This window comes from Henckelia pumila, chromosome 3 (genome assembly GCF_033568475.1).
Source record: "Henckelia pumila isolate YLH828 chromosome 3, ASM3356847v2, whole genome shotgun sequence".
Classification (NCBI taxonomy): Eukaryota; Viridiplantae; Streptophyta; class Magnoliopsida; order Lamiales; family Gesneriaceae; genus Henckelia; species Henckelia pumila.
The window spans coordinates 55,995,746-56,018,145 of record NC_133122.1 but is presented as its reverse complement, the minus strand read 5'-3'; the positions used below and the strand labels follow the sequence as shown (position 1 = coordinate 56,018,145).

The 22,400-nt window shown below is 35.2% G+C and overlaps 1 protein-coding gene, 1 non-coding gene and 1 pseudogene across 2 annotated transcripts; all 3 read right to left on the bottom strand.

Moving 5' to 3' along the window:
* Positions 1–43: 43 nt before the first annotated feature.
* LOC140887330 (origin of replication complex subunit 1-like) lies at positions 44–4,881 on the bottom strand (annotated as a pseudogene).
* LOC140893671 (small nucleolar RNA snoR28) lies at positions 3,430–3,507 on the bottom strand. Its single transcript, XR_012153263.1, has one exon. It is a non-coding gene; the product is annotated as a small nucleolar RNA snoR28 (small nucleolar RNA).
* Positions 4,882–15,564: 10,683 nt separating the features above from the next.
* On the bottom strand, positions 15,565–19,285 carry LOC140888752 (uncharacterized). Its single transcript, XM_073296451.1, has 4 exons — positions 18,521–19,285; positions 17,371–18,405; positions 16,629–17,290; positions 15,565–16,090 (listed from the first exon to the last, which is right to left on the bottom strand). Exons 1-4 carry the CDS (start codon positions 19,283–19,285, stop codon positions 15,565–15,567), a joined length of 2,988 nt encoding a protein of 995 aa, XP_073152552.1.
* Positions 19,286–22,400: the final 3,115 nt, after the last annotated feature.

Below are 22,400 nucleotides of genomic sequence, written 5' to 3'. Positions count from 1 at the left end.
AAATATGGAACTTTTAATGAATATTTTTTTCGACTTTCATATATAATTCGTCTAACCTTATATGCCCTTCAAAACACGGAAACATGCATCTTCCAACATTATCTCCGAGAAGTAAAAGTTCAAAACGGTTCTCATCCCACATGTGAAGTTCATATGCTAAGTCCTTTAAAGGGAAATGAAACGCCAATAAATATTGGATTGGATCTCCTATTAATCGTATACTATTGGAGATACTTGGCCAACCAAGGCAAGTCCTTGCTGTCTTTGAGCGCAAAAGTGACATCATCACTGCCATATTATATCAAGGAAGCAGTGAGTGGTGATACAAAAATCAATGCATTTCATAAGCTTATGTATGTATTTACTTATGTACCAAAATACAAACTCTTATTCTTAAGTTGAACTCACCTAGGATAGTTGAGTTGCAATTTCTGCAATTTGTGCTTTGCACCAGATTCACACAACAGTATTCTGCACTCACCAAGCTTGCATCTGATCATTTGACATCAATTCAGATAATCAATTGGTCATCATCCTTGTTATTTGTGAGCAATTCAATAGCACAAAAAATGTACTGAATGGACTATTAAGATCCAGCATCAGCCATTGTGGCAGCGTGTGAAAAAGGCCTTTAAATGTCGACAGACAGCAAGACAAGTAGAAGAACGAACCCGACTTTCAGGAGAGTGTCGTATCCTGGAAACAGTTATCCGTTGTTTGAGCAGAAACACGAGACTGTCACGGCCAACTGTGCGGATGAAAAAGAGACTTTCAACATACACACGGACAAAAAGTGAACAAGAAATTTGAGTAATTGACGTTGACTGAAGTAATGAAGAATAAAGCATAAATGATCTGAAAGTAATGAGACCCGAGTGATAACTGTCATCAGGATCTGAAGATCAATTACGATATTCAAAAATAACTAAAGCATCAATAATAAGCTTTCTGAGCTAGTCGAGAGCACATTACACAAACAATATCAGCTACAGGCATACTGCTTATTCGTATACATGAATTAGTAAGGTAGATAGATAGCTCAAGAAAATAACCTTTTCAAAGGTTGTTTCACCCATCCCTGTTTTATAGAGTTCATGTACCATAGCAGCCAAAAAGATTTTACTCAATTTAGAACAACTTCTTATCACCTGACGGCAACAAAACAAAATTAGTACAATAATCGGGATATGCCAAGGCAGAAGAATGATCCTTTTAAGTACAAATTTGTTCGTTCGGTGGTTAGTCAAGGATATCGTCATTGTAAAAGAGGATTCTCTCACTCACTTGAATATGAGGAGCCTGGAACATCTCTTTTATGGCTGCTTCGACATCTTGCATACCTACATTAACTTTCCACGAAAAACAAGCCAGACGGGATATTTTTTAGTGTTTCATCTTTATGAAACAAAATAAATGTTGTAGTCAACTCTATATCATGGAAAATGATGAATTGGCAATGCCATCTGAATACTACTAAATATCCAGTATGCATTGCAGCAACACTGCAATTTGGAAGTACTAAGAAGAACGGAAGAATTAGTAAAAGGGATTGCATCTCTAAACCAAAAAATTTGCAGAGATATTTTTTAGTACTAATTCAGTAGTTATATGATGTTACAGGATGTGAGAACGAATAGAACCAGAGGATATGTTGCCTAAAACCTTAGTGCCTTACATGCAGTGTTTGAGTTGGAAAGTGGCAAGCTTTTAGCACGATAATCAGCAATTTCTGCAGCTCTCCGACAAATCTCCAATGCACGACGAGCATCTCCAGAAACAGCTGCCAACTGAAATTAAAAATAATCATACAAGTATATCACCTCACTGCTCACATTAGCCATGCAGCAGACTGAAAAGCAACAGATAAAATGGTTGATAGACTGATAGTTGCACCTACCTTTCTTGAAGCAAATTCAATTGCATGTTCTTCAAAAGCATCAATTCCTTTTAAACGGCCGGATATTATTTCCTGAAGCTGCTGGTTGTTATATGGACCAAAGCAAAGCCTTTGTATGCCCATTCGACTAGAGATACGAGGAAGTAACTTCTCTGGAAGATCCATAGTGTTTGCTATCCCTGAATTAATAGGATAACAAAAATAATCAAACACCTGGTCATCAATTAAAACTTCATTTGTTTGGCGACAACAAGAATTTTGTACCTATCACAATCAATTTGGAATTTGGCTTGGTAGGCCAATCAAGAATATTGTATAGAACCTGTGAGGTAAAATTTGCAGATTTAAACATTATTTTCATAAGGAATCGTTTTAGAAGAAAACGAAGAAGCTTTTGACCATAAAAGGCACAGCCTACCGATTGATTTCTGGTTACTAGAAGATCAAGCTCATCTATGAGAAGAACACAAGGTTTTGAATCTTCCTTCTGACATTTGTTTTCACCTGAAAAGCGTTCAGTCAAGAAATTGAGGGCCTTTTTCCAACCAACTTTATGCCCACTAAGTCCCTCATATATTACCTGAAAATAATTGCATTAAAATGACTTGTGGAGAAACATGGATAAATTTAGAAACTACTAAAAACAAAAAATCGGGCGTTCTTACACTATATACACTTTCAGGTGAAGTCAATTTGAGACCATTAATCTCCACAAAGCAGTAAGGCCTAATGTTTCCTGCATCAACCTCAGACCTTATATTCCTCATCACAGCAAGTATGCTCATTGTCTGAAGTTTGCAGACAAAAGATAAGCCAGATTGACTTCACAACAAAAGTGCAAAGATGAATATATGTGGGTTTAACCGATGTCTGAGTTGTAGTATCATCCATATATTTTACCTTGCCGGTTCCAGGAACACCATGAATATAGAGGCATTTTCCCAGGCACTGCTCATCACATATGCCCTCTTTAATAAATGTCGTTATCTCTTCCATTTCCCTGCATAGAGAACATGATGTAAGATAATTACTTTTACAGATTTAGCAACCTTATCTTAACAATACATACTTGTCCCTACAAGGGAGAGACTTGGGCAATGTTGCAAGTAAAAGCGTTGCTTTTTGCCCTTTCAAGATCAGTCTGCTTGCGACACCGAACATGTTCTGGTATTGTCTTTGTCCCTATCTTTTGCAGTCCAAATATCCGTCCTTTTTGTGAGTTCTGCAATATAATTGCAAATTACAATCTTGTATTTCCTGCTAAACTCTTGTTAAAACTCAGGTGTCAACAAAGCTAAAATCACTATACCGCAGCTAAAGGATGAGCGGGAGCTGGTCCAGACGATAAACAGTGTCTGTTATCATTGTCATATTCCATGTCTTCTTCGGTGTCAGAATCATCACAAGAATTCCAATCATCATCACTATCAACTCCTCCACCATCCTGCCAGAAGGATGAAAGTATATTAATTCCCAGAAATGCAAGTCTTTTTGGTCAGAAGCCATCTATTACTTACATCTTCATTGCTGTCAATTTCAGCAATGCGCTTGAAACTATGCCAGTGAATGTTGTACTCGTATTCACACAAAAACACATCATCCCCCTCATTGTCGGCCTTGGAAAATTCTTTTGGATTCATAACAAAGCATTGTCTTATGATAGATTCCATCTACAAAACATTGTTGCGTAAAGAAAATGAGACAGCTATCTCTTTCAGAAATTAGAATCTCGGAAATGAATATCCACATCCTCAGTAGCACTCAAAGATGTGTATACATATACCAAGAACCCAATAGGTTCATAACCTCCCAGAGTTCATACATATGATACACATGCTTCCAGAATCAAATCAACAGATAATGTGGAATGTAAGTTCAAATACGTAGGTGTAGGTCCTCAAGAAGAGCATCTGTAAGCTCTAACCGAGTCAAATGAATCTTAAGACATAAAATCAAAAAAGAATATATCACCTCAACTTCAGCAAAATCATTAGTCAAATAGAGCTCCCTCCTCAAATTATGTGGTTGTCTTCCCGCAGATGTCTCTTCTGGAATAATATACCACCGTGCCCGGAACCAATAATTACCGTCCACATCTTTCCACAAACTACTCAACCCCCAAAGATCACAAATGAATACAATTAGCAAGTAAATTTTCATATTTTACAGTTGATCAAAAAATAAACCAATGGTACGTACCTTTCAATATGAGCAGCCCACAAATCGCTGGAAATTAACTTTTCCCTTGCAGTCGTAGCTCTCTTCTTCCCCTTAGGCGGCTCTGGGAAATCTACCATTTTCCCTGATCTTCTCGCCTCGCAATAATTACAATTCCAACTTCCCTCTGGAACCTCCTTCAATGGAGGTTTCAAGCACCTCAAGTGATACCCATTCAAGCACTCGTCACATTCAATCATAATCCTCTTACCAGCAGGCTTGAAACAAACCCTACATTCCTCCACCACCGGATCCTCATCATCGGAGGCTGCGTCTTCTCTCCTCTTCACATAAACATCGTCCCCTGCTGAAAACTCGCCTCCATCGTAAACAACCTTTTTATAGTACACCCTTTTGTTTGTTCTTCCACTCCCATTACTGGCATTTTTGTCTAGATTCCTTGAGGCCCTTGTTTTCTCAAGACCCTCATTTTGTTCGTTTTCGATTTTTCTTTTTCTCTTGGATTCAGTGAGTTGTGGCGATGCGGGGGCTAATGAAATGGTGGTGGGTGAGTTAAGGTGGGAATTCTGGCGATTCTTCGGAGTCGTGGCGGCGGAATGTGGGAACTTTTTCTGGAGTTGCGGAGGTGAGGCGATGGGAGCGACGGAGAGCTGTGGTGGTTGAGATTTGTGGAGTTGGTGGAGAAATGGAGTGCTTTAGATTGGGGGTTTTGTTCGAAGAAGACCTTGATTTCTTAGTTACTGGTGTCTCTGCCATTTTCCGGCCACTGGATCGGAAACAGAAGGCGGCGGAAAAGGGAGGAGTGTGAAAATATTTATATGCGTATCATTTGATTTGGCGGAAAAATGCTTGTTATCGTTATCTGAACTGATTAATATTAACTACAAAAATTTTATTATCTTTTGATTCCATTGATTTTAATCCAAATACATTACATAGTGGCATATATACGTGGTGTCAGGGGCGGACCCAGATATTTTGGTCAAGAGGGGCACAATTACAGACGGAGCTATGTGTTGTTTCGCCGGGATGGTCGCTTGGGCGATCTAGTTTTTTTTTTATTTTTTATACATTAAATTTAGTCAACTTTGTCAATATCCTCGTGAATAATTTTAAAAATAAAAAGATAAAAGTTCAACATATAAAAAAATATAGAGCTTAGAATTTTTTAGTTTGGATAGAGATAAAAATCTAACTACGTTATTGCATACAATTCATAAAACAATTATGAATGTGCATTTTATATCAACTAAAAGACGACCAAAAAAGTTAAAACATTATCATCAATGCATAATAATTCATTATACAATTATTTGATGAGTTGTTAAACATATTTTCTTTAGAATATAATACATCAATTTTATTTAAAATCAACATGTATCATATTTTATTTTATTAAAAAATTAATATAAGTATACACTAATAATTTTTTAAAAAATTTGAGGGGGGAGCCATGCCCCCTGGACCATATATGGGTCCGCCCCTGCGTGGTGGTCAAAAAATAATTGCGAACTTGACTTTACAATAACAAAAATAAGACTACAAATACTATAGTAGCAGATGTTCACTCACTTTCATTTTTGCACTCCCGTAGTTATCTATTTCTATCTTCTACTATAAAAGGGTGAATGGAAGGCAAAGTTTTTTATTGTGTATTGTCATAATTACCCAAATTTTGTTCATTGGAGCGTTGAATGCAAGGGTATTTTTGAGAACTGCATGAAAATTATAAGGACATTTGAGGAAGCACAATAATTTCTCTCTCTCCCTACATAGATTAATGGGTTAATAATTGAGTTTGTATTTATTGTTAATAATTGAGTTTGTTTTTATTGCATCTTATTTTTATTGGGTTCTAATTGACTTTAAATATCTGATTTTTTTATTGAGTGTAATTTTTTGGGTTTTTTTAATTGAGTCTAAATATTGAGTTTGTTTGTTTTATTGCGTCTTATTTTTATTAGGTTTTTAATTGACTCTTAATATCTGAGTTTTTTTAGTGAGTTTTTTTGGGTTTTAATTGGGTCAGTTCTTGTGGATTATGTTTTAAGTTAATCATTTTTATTTTTATTTTTAATATTAATATTTATGGGTAATAATGATATTTTATCTACTATAAAAGGGTGAATGGAGGACAAAGTTTTTTATTGTGTATTGTCATAATTACCCAAATTTTGTTCATTGGAGTGTTGAATGAAAGGGTATTTTTGAGAAATGCATGAAAATTATAAGGACATTTGAGGAAGCACAATAATTTCTCTCTCTCCCTACATAGATTAATGTGTTAATAATTGAGTTTGTATATATTGTTAATAATTGAGTTTGTTTTTATTGCATCTTATTTTTATTGGATTTTAATTGACTTTAAATATCTGATTTTTTTAGTGAGTGTAATTTTTTGGGTTTTTTTAATTGAGTCTAAATATTGAGTTTGTTTGTTTTATTGCGTCTTATTTTTATTGGGTTTTTAATTGACTCTTAATATCTGAGTTTTTTTAGTGAGTTTTTTTGGGTTTTAATTGGGTCAGTTCTTGTGGATTATGTTTTAAGTGAATCATTTTTATTTTTATTTTTAATATTAATATTTATGGGTAATAATGATATTTTATCTTGAAAAATATAGAATTATGATATAAATTAAGATGAAAAAATTGTTATGATTATAATAATATAATAGTAAGATACTAATAAAAATGATGAATTAATCATATTGAAATAGATAATGAATTACATAAGGATTGTAATAAATATAGCAATAGAAGAATTCACATGCATACTTTTTGTAATATGACAATAAAATAACTGATCATTTAAAATATTTAAGCAATATTTACAATTTTACAAAATTTGTGTTTAATATAATATATAGATATATAACATCACCATAAATTTTATGAAGAATAAGTTTCATAATGTGATAATCTGTTAATAAAAACATGCTATATTAGAAAGAAAATAAAAAATAATATAAATTTTTTTGAACTCTTTAAACACAACATTTTAATTTATTTTTAAAATATCATATTGCATTTGTAAAGTTAATCATATACTATAGCAATATAAGTGAAATCAAAAAATACATATAGTTTCTTTGTTATTACAAATAAATTGTGTATATTCACCTCTTATTTAATTATAAAAATTCACTTTCAATGAATTGATTTGAATTTTTTTTTTTTATCAATTTAAGAATACAAAATTTAAAACACATTTTTTTAAAAAAAATCTAATAAAAAATAAAATTTGGTTACGACATACTTATAAAAATATTTGAAAATAATGATACGTCATAATTCAATAGATATATGATCATAAAAATAAATTAGAGAAATAAAATTTTATTGAAATCTAATTCTTAGGAAAATCTAAAAAATAATTAACATAAAAATGATTCAGATGTTGGAAAATAAAAATATGCATGAATTCTTTAAAATTATTAAAGATAATATATATTTATTTTATTATGACTATAAAAGTGTTAATAGAATGACTAAATTTTTCATTATGGATTTTTTATTTTGCCTTTAGATTGTATACTCATTCGATTAATTGTATTGATATTAGATTTTCTACACAGTGTTTTAAAACAGTAAGATACTAATAAAAATGATGAATTAATCATATTGAAATAGATAATGAATTACATAAGGATTGTAACAAATATAGCAATAGAAGAATTCACATACTTTTTGTACTATGACAATATAATAACTGATCATTTAAAATATTTAATCAATATTTACACTTCTACAAAATTTTTGTTTAATATAATATATAGATATATAACATCACCATAAATTTTATGAAAGAATAAGTTTCATAATGTGATAATATGTTAATAAAAATATGCTATATTAGAAAGAAAATAAAAAATATTATAAAATTTTTTGAACTCTTTAGACACAACATTTTAATTGGTTTTTAAAATATCATATTGCATTTGTAAAGTTAATCATATACTATAGCAATATAAGTGTGTTAGGATCGGTTGAAAGTCTAGAGGGGGGGTGAATATACTTTCAAGCAGTTTTAACTAAGTAAAATGGAACTCGATCGATTTAAGAATGAGTTCAAGGCTTATCTTAGTGTCGAATGTAGTTTGGCAAACAGAATGTGTGCGGAAAGATGTCAAGCTACAGATTTAAAACACTTAGTGTAAATCAGTTTAGGAGTAGGTATGAAGTATGAGGATGAATGGTAAACTGAAATGACACAAGAAATTGTTTATGGATGTTCGGAGATTTCAAACACTCCTACGTCACCTCTTCTTCCACCTCGGAAGGATTCACTAGAAGACTTTGATTTATACAAGCAATTTGCACAAACTCAATCCGATTTAGGACTTAAACACTGCCTAAACAAGAACTCCTAGTATATCACCTTGGTTTCAGTCCTAAACTGATTTTACAGTAGAATAAATACAACTCGAAATCTTTTAGCACAAAGATCGACCCTTCAATGGTCAGAATGATGCTTTTGATTGTTTGTGCTTTCGAGTTTCTTGATCAAGTCTTGAGCGTAAGATGCTTCTTTGAAATTTTAGCAATAGCAGAGATATCAGCCCCTTTGAACTTTGATCAAGATCCCTATTTATAAGCTTTGGTTTGCAACGGTCATAATTTCAAAGTGTTCTTCAGATAGGATTCAAATTATTCCCATTGGATTTGTCACTATCATCAACGATCTCTGACGCCGACATTCCCTTAGTATCGCGGCACTACATTCTGCAGATTTGTCAGAGTACGGACGATCTTATCCGAAAGTACTGTGAATTTATTTGCGCAATTAGTTGGGCAATGGTACACTGATAGATTCAGTTTAGTAGGGTAAACTGCTTTGAATCTCTGAGATAATCAGTTGAGTAAGGATGAACTGATGAATTCAGTTTAGCAAGGTAAACTGCTTTGTATCTCTGAGATAATCAGTTGAGTAAGGATGGATTGATGAATTCAGTTTAGCAAGGTAAACTGAATTGTGTTCCTTTAGCGTGAATGATAGATTCAGTTTAGTCGAGGTATCTGTAGGTCATCATGACGTCATCAACCTCTGTATATCAGTTTGGTTTTCTGTAGATGCTTAAGTAGTTTGGCTTTGTTTTGTAAATACCAAAACTAAATTTTCCAACAATTTCCCCCTTTTTGGTGTTTATCAAAACATTTCAGTTTGTCATATCATAAGCTGATATTCATTGTCATCATCATAAACTGATATATATTTGTTTATCATCAAAAACTGATTTTCACTGTCATGCAAAGTTAATCAAGGTCGTAAGAACTCTTTCCCCCTTTTTGATAAACTGAGAAATACTAGAGTAGATAAGATAATGTTCTTGATGTGAGAGAAAAAGAACTATCGCCGATCGGAAGATGATCTGTGAAATGCTGAACTACGAGCTGGTGGATGAGCCGCTGAATTAAAGCGTTGTAGAGCCTGAGATTCATGTTGAGCTCGCAAGATATTTTGAGATAAGTCAGCTAACGAGTTCAGTTGCCGAGAGATCCCTTGAAAATTGGACTGAACTGAATTGTGAAGTGTTTGAACAAAGCCATTCAAGTTGTCAACTTTTGTCTCCAAAGACTGATGAGATTTTTGCAGATGAGACAATGAGCTAGTTAATTGATTTGAATCTGCTAGGAGCTTATCCAGTAGTGCAAGCTTTTCCTGAAGTTTTCCAAACTCAGCATTCATCGATTGTCTCAAAAAAAAGATGTTGTTGTCTGTAGTTTGTTGATTTTCTTTAAGACTGGTGACAGTCTTGGACATGGCATAAACTGAGTTCTCAATTTGAGAAAGAGTTTGATACCAATCATCTTCAGTTGTGGATGTTGGAGATGGAAGTCCTTTGTCAGAGAATAAGAGATGTTCTTTGGAAAAATCTTGCTTCTGTCCTTTAGGAGGAGATGAAGGAGTAATTGTGAGCATTTCAACCTTTCATTTACCCTTGTCCAGATGAGTTGATGACTCAGGAGCTGTTTGAACAATCATTGCTAGAGTTTGAGGTAAAGTCTCTGTCTCAACAGCTTTGGCAGGAGAAGATGAATCATTGATAATTTGTTCATTTGGGGAAGATTCATTCATCGGTACTTGCAACTCCTTGTCCTCAAGATGAACTGGTGGAACCAAAGAATCATAAGTTGAAGTGAGTGCTTCCTCCGCAACAGACTCTGTTTGAATAGGTGTGTCATTAAGTTGAGATGGATTGTCCAAAGTTTGATTGACTTCTTTAGGTTCTGTCATAACTGATTCGACGGGGTTTGATAACTCATCTACTTGAGACAGGTGTGGTTCTGAGATTTCCATCTGAGTTAAAGTGAATGACTCGTCTGTTTGATCATGAATTGGAGAAGATTGTGTGTCCATGATGATTTGTTGAGGTTCTTCAAGTTCTTTTTGAAGAAACACGGGAGATACAAATTTTTCTGTAGTTGGCGCTGATAACATTGAGTTATTCTCTGTCTCAATGTAAGAGACAACTTCATCAACATGCATAAGTTGAAGCTCAGGTAGAGTTTTGTCAATATCTGAAGAGTGTAATTGCTGCTCAATGGTTGTATCCGGAGCAACTGAAGTTTCTTTTTGAAGTTCATCAAACGCCTGATCAATAGACTGGTTGGAGGATTCAGTTGAAGTATGACTTTTCTTGTTCTTCTTGTGTCTGGGTTTGGATGAGGAATGAGTTTTGTGTTTCTTCCATTCAAATTCTTCTGGAATCTCCAAATTTTGATCAGTCTCCCAGAATTTGACTTTTGTTTGGATTTGGATGAGATTAGTTTGCAGTTGAGTGAATATGGCTCTGTCTTCATAAGAAGTTCTAGCACATGGATCATAATTGCTTTGAAATTCACCAACAATTTCTCCTAGCTTCTTTATCCGTAAGAGATCATAGAAGTACTTTTTTCTCATCAAAGCGTCTTGAATATTGGCAGTCTTGACTACTTTTAGCACAATCTCTTCAGTTTAGACAAACTTAGATAGCTCAGCTTTCTTGGTGAAGTGCCTGGCTAATGTAGAAGTCCTGTATTGATGCCAAGTATCAAAGATTTCAGCAGTGCGTTTTTCAGCATATTCAATTACTTCATTCATGGTCAATTCAATTTGTAGTTGAATGGCATTGGATGGTCTGTCAGGGTTTGAAGATGATGCTAATTGTGAACTTCCTGCAACCAAGTCCAAGCCTGAGTGAGTGTATTCAACAATGTTTTTCGAGGATAGACCACCGATTGGTGTTGCTGGAGGCAGAGCTATAATTGGTGAGATAAACTGCAAGGTAACTTTCTGAGTTTTAACAATGGTGCTCAAATCTTCGGGTGTTGGGATTTCTAGAGATGTTTGAAGGCACTGATGTGGTTCAATCATCATAGGTTGTTTTCCTTTTGGATCAGTTTTGGTTGTGAACTCCTTAGCTGTTTTATCAATGAGGTGAGTATCTTCAGTTGAGATCAAACTAGCTGGTTTAGGAACCAAGGAAATGATCAATTTAGATGGGGAAGTTACAGCCTTTGTTTGTAACGTTCTTGTTCGCTTGGTTTGAGGCAGTTTAACCACTTCTTCACTGTCAGTTTCATCACTGTCATAAATGAAAAGATTTCTTTTCTTTTTGATAGACTTCTTCGTTGGTGTTTTCTGTACTTTTGCAATCATTGAGTCAATTGAAAGCTTGCGAGATATTCATGATTCAGAATTCTAAACTTGTGCAGTTGGGAGGAAGTTTGAAGAGTAATTCCCAGGGCTTCAAGAAGTTGACTGGCTTGAAGAATATAACCAGAAGATTGCTTTGTAGGTGTCATCATTTGAACAAAGATATTGAAGAGAATGTTACTCCAATTGATCTTTACACCTTTCATGATAGCCGTCATTACTTTAAACTTTCCAACAGTTAGCCTAGCAAAGGACCCTCCTTTGGCTAAAATACTTTTGGCAACAATATCAACTAACATTTGATATTCAGGTTTAAGGTCTCTTTTGAGTCCAGATAGAGAAATTGGTTGACTTGATCCCGAAAACAGACTTTGCATCTCAGTGATATCAGTAGTTGAGATAATGTTGAAATCAGTGTTACCTGACGTAGGTAAACTGAAAGTGCTGGCAAAGAATCCTTCGTTGATCTGAACCGTATGTCCTCCGAGAGATATCAATAAAATTCCATCATCGCCGAGATTACATTTATGATATAGAGATAGGAGATCATTTTGATAGATATTCAAGTTTTTGATATCCAGGAATTTGCGAAGTTCAGATTGTTCCAAAGCAGTGCAGACCTTGGATATTTCTGGTTTGCCCATTCCGTTTAGTGAGTCAAAATCAACTGCAAGAGCATTGAGAATGTAAACTGCAGATGAAGTAGCCATCGAGAGTTTTTCTTGTGAATCAATAGAGTAATCGGAAGAGAAGTTAGTCGGAAGTTTAGGGTTCTTTGAAAAACTTAGTTATTGTAAAATAAAACAGGAGACTTGGTCAATACGATACAGGAATGACTTGGCTTTCAGAGGAATTTAAAATTCAAATCTAATAGTATAGTAAGGCGGGAGATAGTACACGTATTTCCCTCTAAACACGCTACAGATAAACCTATAAAAAAAGTGAAGCTGTTATATGATAGCTAAAAAAAATGAGTGACAATATTCCCTTGTTTGGTTTTGGTCAAAGTCCGTATGTGGCATGTGAAGCATGTCGTGACAAATATTTTGAAGCTGAGAAGAGGAAGATTGAAGAACGTGTTTTTGAAAAAGTAATGAAGGTCTGGCTAAAAATTGAAGAGCTCCATATGTATCATCATGCTCAATTTCCTCCGAGAAAATTTGAAGATGCTAAGGAGATAGCTCAAAGGGCAATGTACTACATGATAGCACTGGATACTTTTACACCCAGAGATATTTTTAAGGATAAAAATATTCTCTATATGATGCTTAGTAAAGAGTACATCACATTGGTTCGCATTGCAACTGATGAGCTAACTGATCCTACTGTTGTTCCTCTTCGAGCATGGGTGACAAGCTGGAGTTATGAAGTTTTTCTCAAGATGAGGGAGATAAAAAGTGTGTGATTGTAATCTTTTTGATTCTGAAGTTTTAATAAAATAGTTAATTTAACTAGACTGAATTTGTTCATTCACTGATTGTTCCTAAACTGATATGGTGTATAAACTGATTTTTCCTAAACTGATATTGTGTAATATAGTTAACCAAGTGAAGGTAAACTGAACCACTAAAGGGCACGAGAAACTATGTTATCAGGTAATGATTACATGCAATCAGTATTTCAGAGATTTTCTTGTCATAAATAGTGCCTTATTTCGTGAAAGTTTATATGTAAGAGAATTTTTATATTCTGAATATAATAAATGCGAGAGACTCTTCGATATTCGGACTATCAGTCTATATAAGACAGAAAAATAGTGAAGTTCAAATAAACATAAATTTAAGCAAAAGAAATGGATAGTTGGAGGGTTGCTCATGAGAGTTTTGTCGAGGAGAAAGTTGCTCGTCTTCAAGCAAAACTGATTCGGATGCAGTTTAGAGGTCCCGATGCACTTGATCCAGAGGAGGTGCGACGTCTGGAGAAATACAAACAAGTGCTTGGAATCAACAATACTGCGTATGTCCTTGGTCGTGAGGGCATACAACTCCTGCTCTTGAAGAAGGAGTTAAGGGTGGTAACCCTTCTCCATGGCCTGGAAGAAGTGGAAGATGGACCTTTGGAGGAGCATCTTCGCCTTCTGAAAATGGCTGTGGAGATAGAAATAGATATTGTAAAAGGAGTTTATTAATAAAGTACATTTTTATTTTGAATGTGTTGTTTATAATTTATTTTGTTTGATGTGAGTCTATATTATAACCTGCAAAAGAAATTCCCCCTTAAAATATGCGTAAAAAAGAATTATCAATAATTAAAATAACACCAGAGAGTTAGTTTAAAGACCCTGCGGAGAATTCAGTTTAGATCATACTAAACTGTGTAGACAAGTTGCAATGGATAAACTAATTTTAATCTAAATTAATAAGTCCTAAAATATTTCGAAAGAAAGAAAACTTATACTCTGGGAGAGGTTTTGTGAAGATGTCTGTTGTCTGTTGCTCTATGAAAATGTACTCCAGTCGAATGTTCTTCTTGAGTGTATGATCTCGGATAAAATGATGCCTAACTTCGATATGCTTCGTTCTCGAGTGAAGAATGGGGTTGTAAGTAATTGCAATTGTGCTGATGTTATCACAGAAGATTGGGGAGTCATGTTCTTCAATTCCATAATCTCTCAACTGTTGTTGAATCCAGAGCAGTTGAGCACAGCAACTTCCTGCGGCTAAGTATTCAGCTTCTGTTGTAGATGTAGCAATGGATTTCTGTTTCTTGCTAAACCATGAAATCAGTCTATCCCCAAGGAATTGACATGATCCACTAGTACTTTTTCTATCCAGTTTACATCCAGCATAATCAGCATCTGAGTATCCAACTAGATTGAAGGAGTTGTGCTTAGCATACCATAGGCCAACATTTTGAGTTCCCTTTAGATACCTCAGTATCCTTTTTCCAGCTATGAAGTGGGATTGCTTAGGATTTGATTGAAATCTTGCACATAAACATACTGCAAAAACAATGTCAGGTCTATTGGCTGTTATATAAAGAAATGACCCTATTAGACCTCGATACATTGTAGCATCAACTGATATTCCCCCTTCGTCTTTGTCAAGTTTGATTGATTCACCCATGGGAGTTGTTGCAACCGTGCAGTTTTCCATACCAAACTTTTTGATTAATTCTTTGGTATACTTAGTTTGGCTTATGAATGTTCCATTGTCCATTTGTCGAACTTGTAATCCAAGAAAGAAATTCAGTTCACCCATCATGCTCATCTCGAATTTTTCCTGCATTAGCTTTGAGAATCTAGTGCATAATTTGGGGTTAGTTGACCCAAAGATGATATCATCAACATATATTTGAACTAATAGAGTGTGATCGCGTTTCGTAAATTTGAACAATTTTTTGTCAATTGTGCCTATAGTAAATTCGTGTTCAAGAAGAAATTTGGTTAGAGTGTCATACCAAGCTCTAGGAGCCTGTTTCAGTCCATAAAGAGCTTTATTTAAATGATACACATGATCTGAGAATTGATGATTTGTGAATCCTGGTGGTTGTTCAACAAATACTTCTTCTTGGAGTTTTCCATTCAAGAAAGCACTTTTAATGTCCATTTGATAAATTTTGAAGTTCTTGAATGAAGCATACGCAAGAAATATTCTTATTGCTTCCAGTCTAGCTACTGGTGCATAAGTTTCGTCATTGTCAATTCCTTCTTCTTGTCTGTATCCTTGAGCTACTAATCTTGCCTTATTTCTAACCACAGTTCCTTCTTCATTGATCTTGTTTCTAAAGACCCATCGAGTGCCAATGACTGATTGATGTGTTGGTCTTGGAACGAGATCCCAGACTGCATTTTTAGTAAACTGATTTAGCTCTTCTTGCATTGCATCTATCCAACAACTGTCAGCCAATGCTTATTCAATTTTCTTTGGCTCTTCTTGAGATATAAAGGCTGCGTGAAGAAGTTCTTTAATCATTTGTCCTCGAGTCCTTAGAGGTGCTAAAGGATTACCAATAACAGAATTGAGTGGATGCTTTTTGGACCATTTCAGTCTAGTATTAGACTGATTTCCACTGATCACTTGTGCTTCTGGATCTTGACTAGTTACGTTATTTTGGTCAAGCTCTGTGGTCTTATGGTGTTGTTCTTCAATATCCTCAACTATGTGAGTTTGATGAGTATCAACTGATTGATCAATGTTAAGATCCTCAACTACTGGATCAACTAGTTCCGGTTCAGGAGATTGAAGAGTTTTTGTGGGTGTTGAAGCTTCGTCTTCACTTTCGTCCTGATTATCGTTGTCCAATTGTATTTCTTGAAATAGATCTGAGAGTTGATGAGTATTAGTTGCAACATCAATAGTAAGATCTTCATCAAAAATAACATGGATTGATTCTTCAACATTTAGAGTTCTTTTGTTGAAGACTCTGTAAGCTTTACTGATTGAGGAATATCCCAGAAAAATACCCTCATCTGACTTTGCATCAAATGCAGTCAGATGATTTTTTACCATTGTTGTGGATGAAACATTTACTCCCGAAGATCTTAAAGTATGATACATTTGGTTGTCTACCATTCCAGATCTCATATGGGGTTTTAAAAAATTTCTTGCATATCATTGATCTGTTCTGAGTGTAGCAAGCAGTGTTCACAGCTTCTGCCCAAAATTTTTGAGAAATCTTGGAGTCAACTAATATGGTTCTCGTGGCTTCTTTAAGAGTACGATTTCTCCTTTCTGCAACACCATTTTGTTGTGGTGTTCTAGCTGTTGAGAATTCATGTTTGATTCCATAATGCTCTAAAAATGAAGATAAAGTTTGATTGACAAATTCAGTTCCTCTGTCACTCCTGATTCTGTCAATATTACTTGATTTTTTGTTAAATATTTTTATGAGTTGAGAAGCAGTTTGGTCTTTTGATTTCAAGAAAATGACCCAGGTAAAACGTGAGTAATCATCAATGATGACAAGTGTATACCTCATTCCCCCTAAGCTTGTTACTGGGATTGGACCAAATAAGTCCATATGTAACAGTTCCAAGCATCGGGAAGATGAGTTATAACCCTTGTTTTTAAAGGATGACCTAACTTGCTTCCCATATTGACAAGCTGAGCAAACTTTGTCTTTTGAAAAATCAATTTTAGGCAGTCCTGTTACTAGCTTGAGCTTACTCAGACTGGAAATTGATTTGAAGTTAAGATGATTCAGTCGCTTGTGCCAAATCCAGTTGCGCTTAGAATTGGAAGCTACGAGGCAAAATGGTTTGCTAGACTGAATATTCCAGCATACTTTATAAGTGTTTCCATATCGATTTCCTGTCAAAATAATGTTACCAGAGGCATCCTTAATAATGCAGTTTAACTTTTCAAATTCAACAGAGTGCCCGTAGTCACATATTTGACTAATGCTGAGTAAGTTATATTTGAGAGTTTCAACCAATACGACATCTTGAATGATAATGTTGTCGTGGATAATCTTACCCTTATCCACGATCTTACCCTTTGAGTTGTTACCAAAGGTGATAATGGGACCATTGAATTCAACAAGCTCAGATAATAGTTTATCATTTCCAGTCATGTGTCTCGAGCATCCACTGTCTAGGTACCATGATTCTTCTTCTTTTTTCTTGATACCTATTTCCTGCATTCACAAGGTTGAATAACTTTTGGTACCCATATCTATTTGGGTCCATGAGGGATTAATCCTTTAGGAACCCAAACCTGGAATACTTTAACTAGTTTGCCAGTTTCTGTGTTCCTATAGGTACGTACTAAGTTAGATGCTCTAGATAGTGGAGTGTAATGTGCTTGTGAAACTATATGTTGTTTGCCTTTTCCAATATCCTTGATATTTCTATATTGTTTTTTAACTGGATGTTGATTATGGTATTGATTTCTATTTCCTCTCATGATATTAGGTTGATATGCATTAGTCTGTTTAGGACTTTTAGCAATCTCTGCCTTAGTTTCATGAGGATTGAAGCCGATACCAAATCTTCTTATGTTCATCTGCTCTATTTGTTGCCAAGTCATCAGAATAGGTTTTTCATCTTCATGTTCTCTAACTGCTCGTACAAAGTTTATGTATTTACCTTTGCACATATTCAGTTTGGGTAGAGTACTTGATTCACTAGTTTCCACTGTCTTACCAAAACCAAGACCAGTTTTGTCATGGAGTGGTCTTTGTGAATCATTCATTTCTGTCAACAGGCTCGAATATTTATTCCATGATCTTATTATTTCATCCATGTTATGTTTTTCTGTTGTAAGATTCTTGATATCGATCTTGAGCTGTTCATTCTTCGTTCGGAGCACAACAATCTCTGTTTCAAGACAGCTTATCTCAACTGATTGTTCAAAGGAGAGTTCAGTTGAGTTGTCTTGCAGATCCTTTTGCTTGGCTCTGACTTCATCGAATGCTAAGGACAGTTGATGATATTCATTTGCCATATCATGAAGAGCTTTTATTAGTTCTTCTCTGATAAATTTCTCAGAACCAAAATCAAATACCTGTTCATTGGTGAATGGAAATTCATGATCGTTTGCCATAAGACATTTGACTTCTTCTTCATCATCACTTGAGCTAGAAGAGCCATTTGATCCCTTTGAATCACTGTCTGTTTCTGCCCACTTGGTTTTGCTATCCTTTGCAACCAATGCTTCATGCTTCTGTCTTGAGATATATCTATCATTCCTTGAACTTTTTCTTTTGTCAAAGTTCTTTGGTTTGGGGCAATCGGCAATGAAATTAATGTCCTGTTTTTCCACAGTTGAAACAGCTTCTTGGTTCTTCAACTGAATCTTTCTTTTGGAGATTTATTCTGTGTGATCCTTCTTGGTTTCTTCTGATGAACTTGCCAAACTTCTTTACAAACAAGGACATGGCATCACTACTCAGTTGTTCTGCTGACTTTTCTGATTTGGCCGATGACTCAATTTTTACTGCAGTCAAGGCCTTGGTCAATTTTGAGGTAGACTGATCTTCCTCTTGAGTCTGTAACTCGAATTCATATGCTTTTAGATCTGCAAACAGGTCATGCAATTCTAATTTTTTCAGGTCTTTCGATTCTCTCATGGCCATTGTCTTCACATCCCATTCTTTAGGAAGACCTCGAATTACTTTGAGAATGACTTCCCTGTTGGGATATGTTTTGCCCAATCTGTTGAGCTCAATAACAATGTTGCTTACTCTTTCATCAAACTCTGTCATTGATTCTCCTGGTCTCATTTTGATGTTAAATTTTTTAGTAGCTACAGATAGCTTGTTTTCATTTGTTTGTTCATTTCCTTCACAAAGTTGGATCAACTTTTCCCAAATCTCTTTTCCAGTCTTGCATGTCTTGATTTTGCTAAAGGTATTCTTGTCAAGAGTTTTATAAAAGATATCCTTAGCTACATTGTCCAGATTTGCCTTTTTTTTTTCTTCAGCAGTCCATTCAATTCTAGGTTTCTCAATGTATTGTGGACCACCTCCAGAGAGGGCTATAGCAGTATTGACTTTTGTGATCTCAAGAGGTCCGTCAGTGATAACAAACCACATGTCATCTTCTAGTGCTGATAGATGTGCTTGCATGCGAATTTTCCAGTCATCAAAATCTTCCTTTGAGAACATAGGAATTTTTCTGAATGAAGTCATTTTGTTTAAGTGTTTTAAGAATAAGATAATAACCGCTCTGATACCACTTGTTAGGATAGGTTGAAAGTCTAGAGTGGTGGGGGGTGAATATACTTTCAAGCAGTTTTAACTAAGTAAAATGGAACTCGATCGATTTAAGAATGAGTTCAAGGCTTATATTAGTGTCGAATGTAGTTTGGCAAACAGAATGTGTGCGGAAAGATGTCAAGCTACAGATTTAAAACACTTAGTGTAAATCAGTTTAGGAGTAGGTATGAAGTATGAGGATGAATGGTAAACTGAAATGACACAAGAAATTGTTTATGAATGTTCGGAGATTTCAAACACTCCTACGTCACCGCTTCTTCCACCTCGAAAGAGTTCACTAGAAGACTTTGATTTATACAAGCAATTTGCACAAACCCAATCCGATTTAGGATTTAAACACTGCCTAAACAAGAACTCCTAGTATATCACATTAGTTTCAGTCCTAGACTGATTTTACAGTAGAATAAATACAACTTGAAATCTTTTAGCACAAAGATCGACCCTTCAATGGTCAGAATGATGCTTTTGAGTATTTGTGCTTTCGAGTTTCTTGATCAAGTCTTGAGCGTAAGATGCTTCTTTGAAATTTTAGCTATAGCAGAGATATCAGTGTTGGAACACGCGTTCTCTGATCACACGGATGTGATACCCGAAGCAGCGGAAGTTTAAAAAAATTTTATTTTTCGATATGGAACGATTCCATATCGTGGGTATCAAATCCTAACGATTAAAATTGTTGCAAGTAAAATAATAAACACAGTTAAATATTTTACCTCTTCAAGCTAAGGCTTGATTATGGACTCCAACAGAATTTAATCTGCTCTTCTTGTAAATCCCGGGAACCGATGACTTACTCGATCAATCTCCGGAATTAGGTCCACGAACAGAAAACTTAAACCCTCTGATTGATTGCACTAGAAATCAATCAGATGTTTATCGATGAGATTAAACATATTTGATCTGTCAATTCAGAATGTAATTTTTCAGAAAAATCAGAGACTGAATTATCTCAAAAAGGATTAGAGGATTTTTGAAAAATCCCCTTGAAAATATATGTGTGTAATTCGAAAATTGCAATAGGAATTGTGTATAATTTTCGAACACTACACATGTATTTATAGATAATTTCTAGACTAGATTAAGTTATAATTGTATTAGGACTCTAACTTCTTAGGGCCCACAATCCATAACTTAAGCCCAACAAGCCAAGCCTGTTATTATAGAAATTAATATAAAATTCATCGTGACTCCGATTGATAAACTGATTTTACCAATTTGCACAAAAACCATTTTTGCATCTTTTGAAGTCAAGATAATTTTTCTGAATCCGAATTCAGTGATTTCCAAAAATGCCCATCCCTATGTCATTTTAGGAAATTCTACTCCTTTTAGTTAATAAGTCCAACTTCTCTTTCATTAAATTTAACTCTTTAAATTTAACTATCTCAACGGGGTTTAGTAATCCATTACTTGTGTGACCCTCAATGGTTCATTAATACAGCTAGTCGTGGGCTCACAACTCCTTGTGACTCGGAACAACAATTTCCAACTTACCCATCGAATCATGGTAAGAGCGCCTAGCAACATCGCCCCATGATTCCCTAGGTATCACTGATAGTGCCAGCAAGAACCAGTAGATTTTGGTTAGCGTACAGTACGGTCCCTTCATCCATATATCCTGATCGAATCAACAACCATTGGTGTATCGAGAGTCGTTCGAGATTCGATAACTATGCATTACATCTTGGAGATCAAATAGTGATATCGCATGTGTTACTCGGAAAACCGAGTAACCTAAAACACATCATGTACTCTGGCCAATAGAGTCGGTAAATGAGTCAAAATACAGTACTAGCATATAGATTCTCAATGATGTTTCAAGTAATAAGGACTAATGGTGTACAACCAAAACCGCGGACTTTATCCACTCGATAAGTGATAACCACTTGGAAAGTCCGGATAGGTTAGTTCAATCATTCATCATATGAATATCCATTTGCATGCTTTGAACATCTCTATGTTCCATACCAATGAAACGTGGTACTAGGCATCACAAATACTAGTCTCAATCTCGAGCGATCCTTATCCTTATTAGCGGACGGCTCAATTGACTAGGAACTGTTTAGAATATACAGTGACTATAAGATGTGTTTCATAATAGTGATGTCTCTTTATTCACTATCTCATCTTACTTACACTATAGTATATTCAAGGTCTTTATCAAAACAACAATAGTATATCACAATATAACAATATGAAGAAAGACAAAGAAAATGCCATTAATGAATGTAAATTATATTAAACAAAGATTGTTTATATATAGAGTCATAAAAACCCTTAGCCAAAAGTTGGCTAACCGGGCACCCACTCTTTCAATCTCCCACTTGCCCTAAAGCCAACTAGTCATACTACGTAATCCCATTGCTTCGCGATGTTTGTCAAACAATGGTCCTGGCTAGGGCTTAGTAAGTGGATCAGCGATATTGTCTGTAGAGGCCACTCTCTCGACAATGATGTCTCCTCTTTCCACAATCTTCCGGATGATGTGGTATTTCCTCAGTACGTGTTTGGATCTTTGATGAAACCTTGGTTCCTTTGCCTAAGAAACGACACCAGTGTTGTCGCAGTACACCGGAACTGGACCAACAGCTTCAGGAATTATGCCCAACTCTTGGACGAAATTCCTCATCCAAACGGCCTCTTTAGCAGCAGCTGATGCTGCAATGTATTCTGCCTCAGTGGTGGAATCCGCTGTGGTGTCCTGCTTGGAACTCTTCCAAGAGACAGCACCGCCATTGAGCATGAATACAAATCCAAAGGTTGAATTCGAGTCATCCACGCCGCTCTGGAAGCTAGAGTCGGTATAGCGTGTTGGAGAACGCGGCGATCAGATCAATTTGGATTGATACCCAGTGCAGCGGAAGTTTAAAAAATTTTATATGGAACGATTCCATAATAGGTATCAACCTTACGATTAAATTGTGTGTGTGTGTAAAAATTAAATAACGATTATAAAATTTTTACCTTTAATCTCGAATCGAGATTTTGGACACCAACAGATTGCTCTGCTCTTGTTGTATATCCCTGG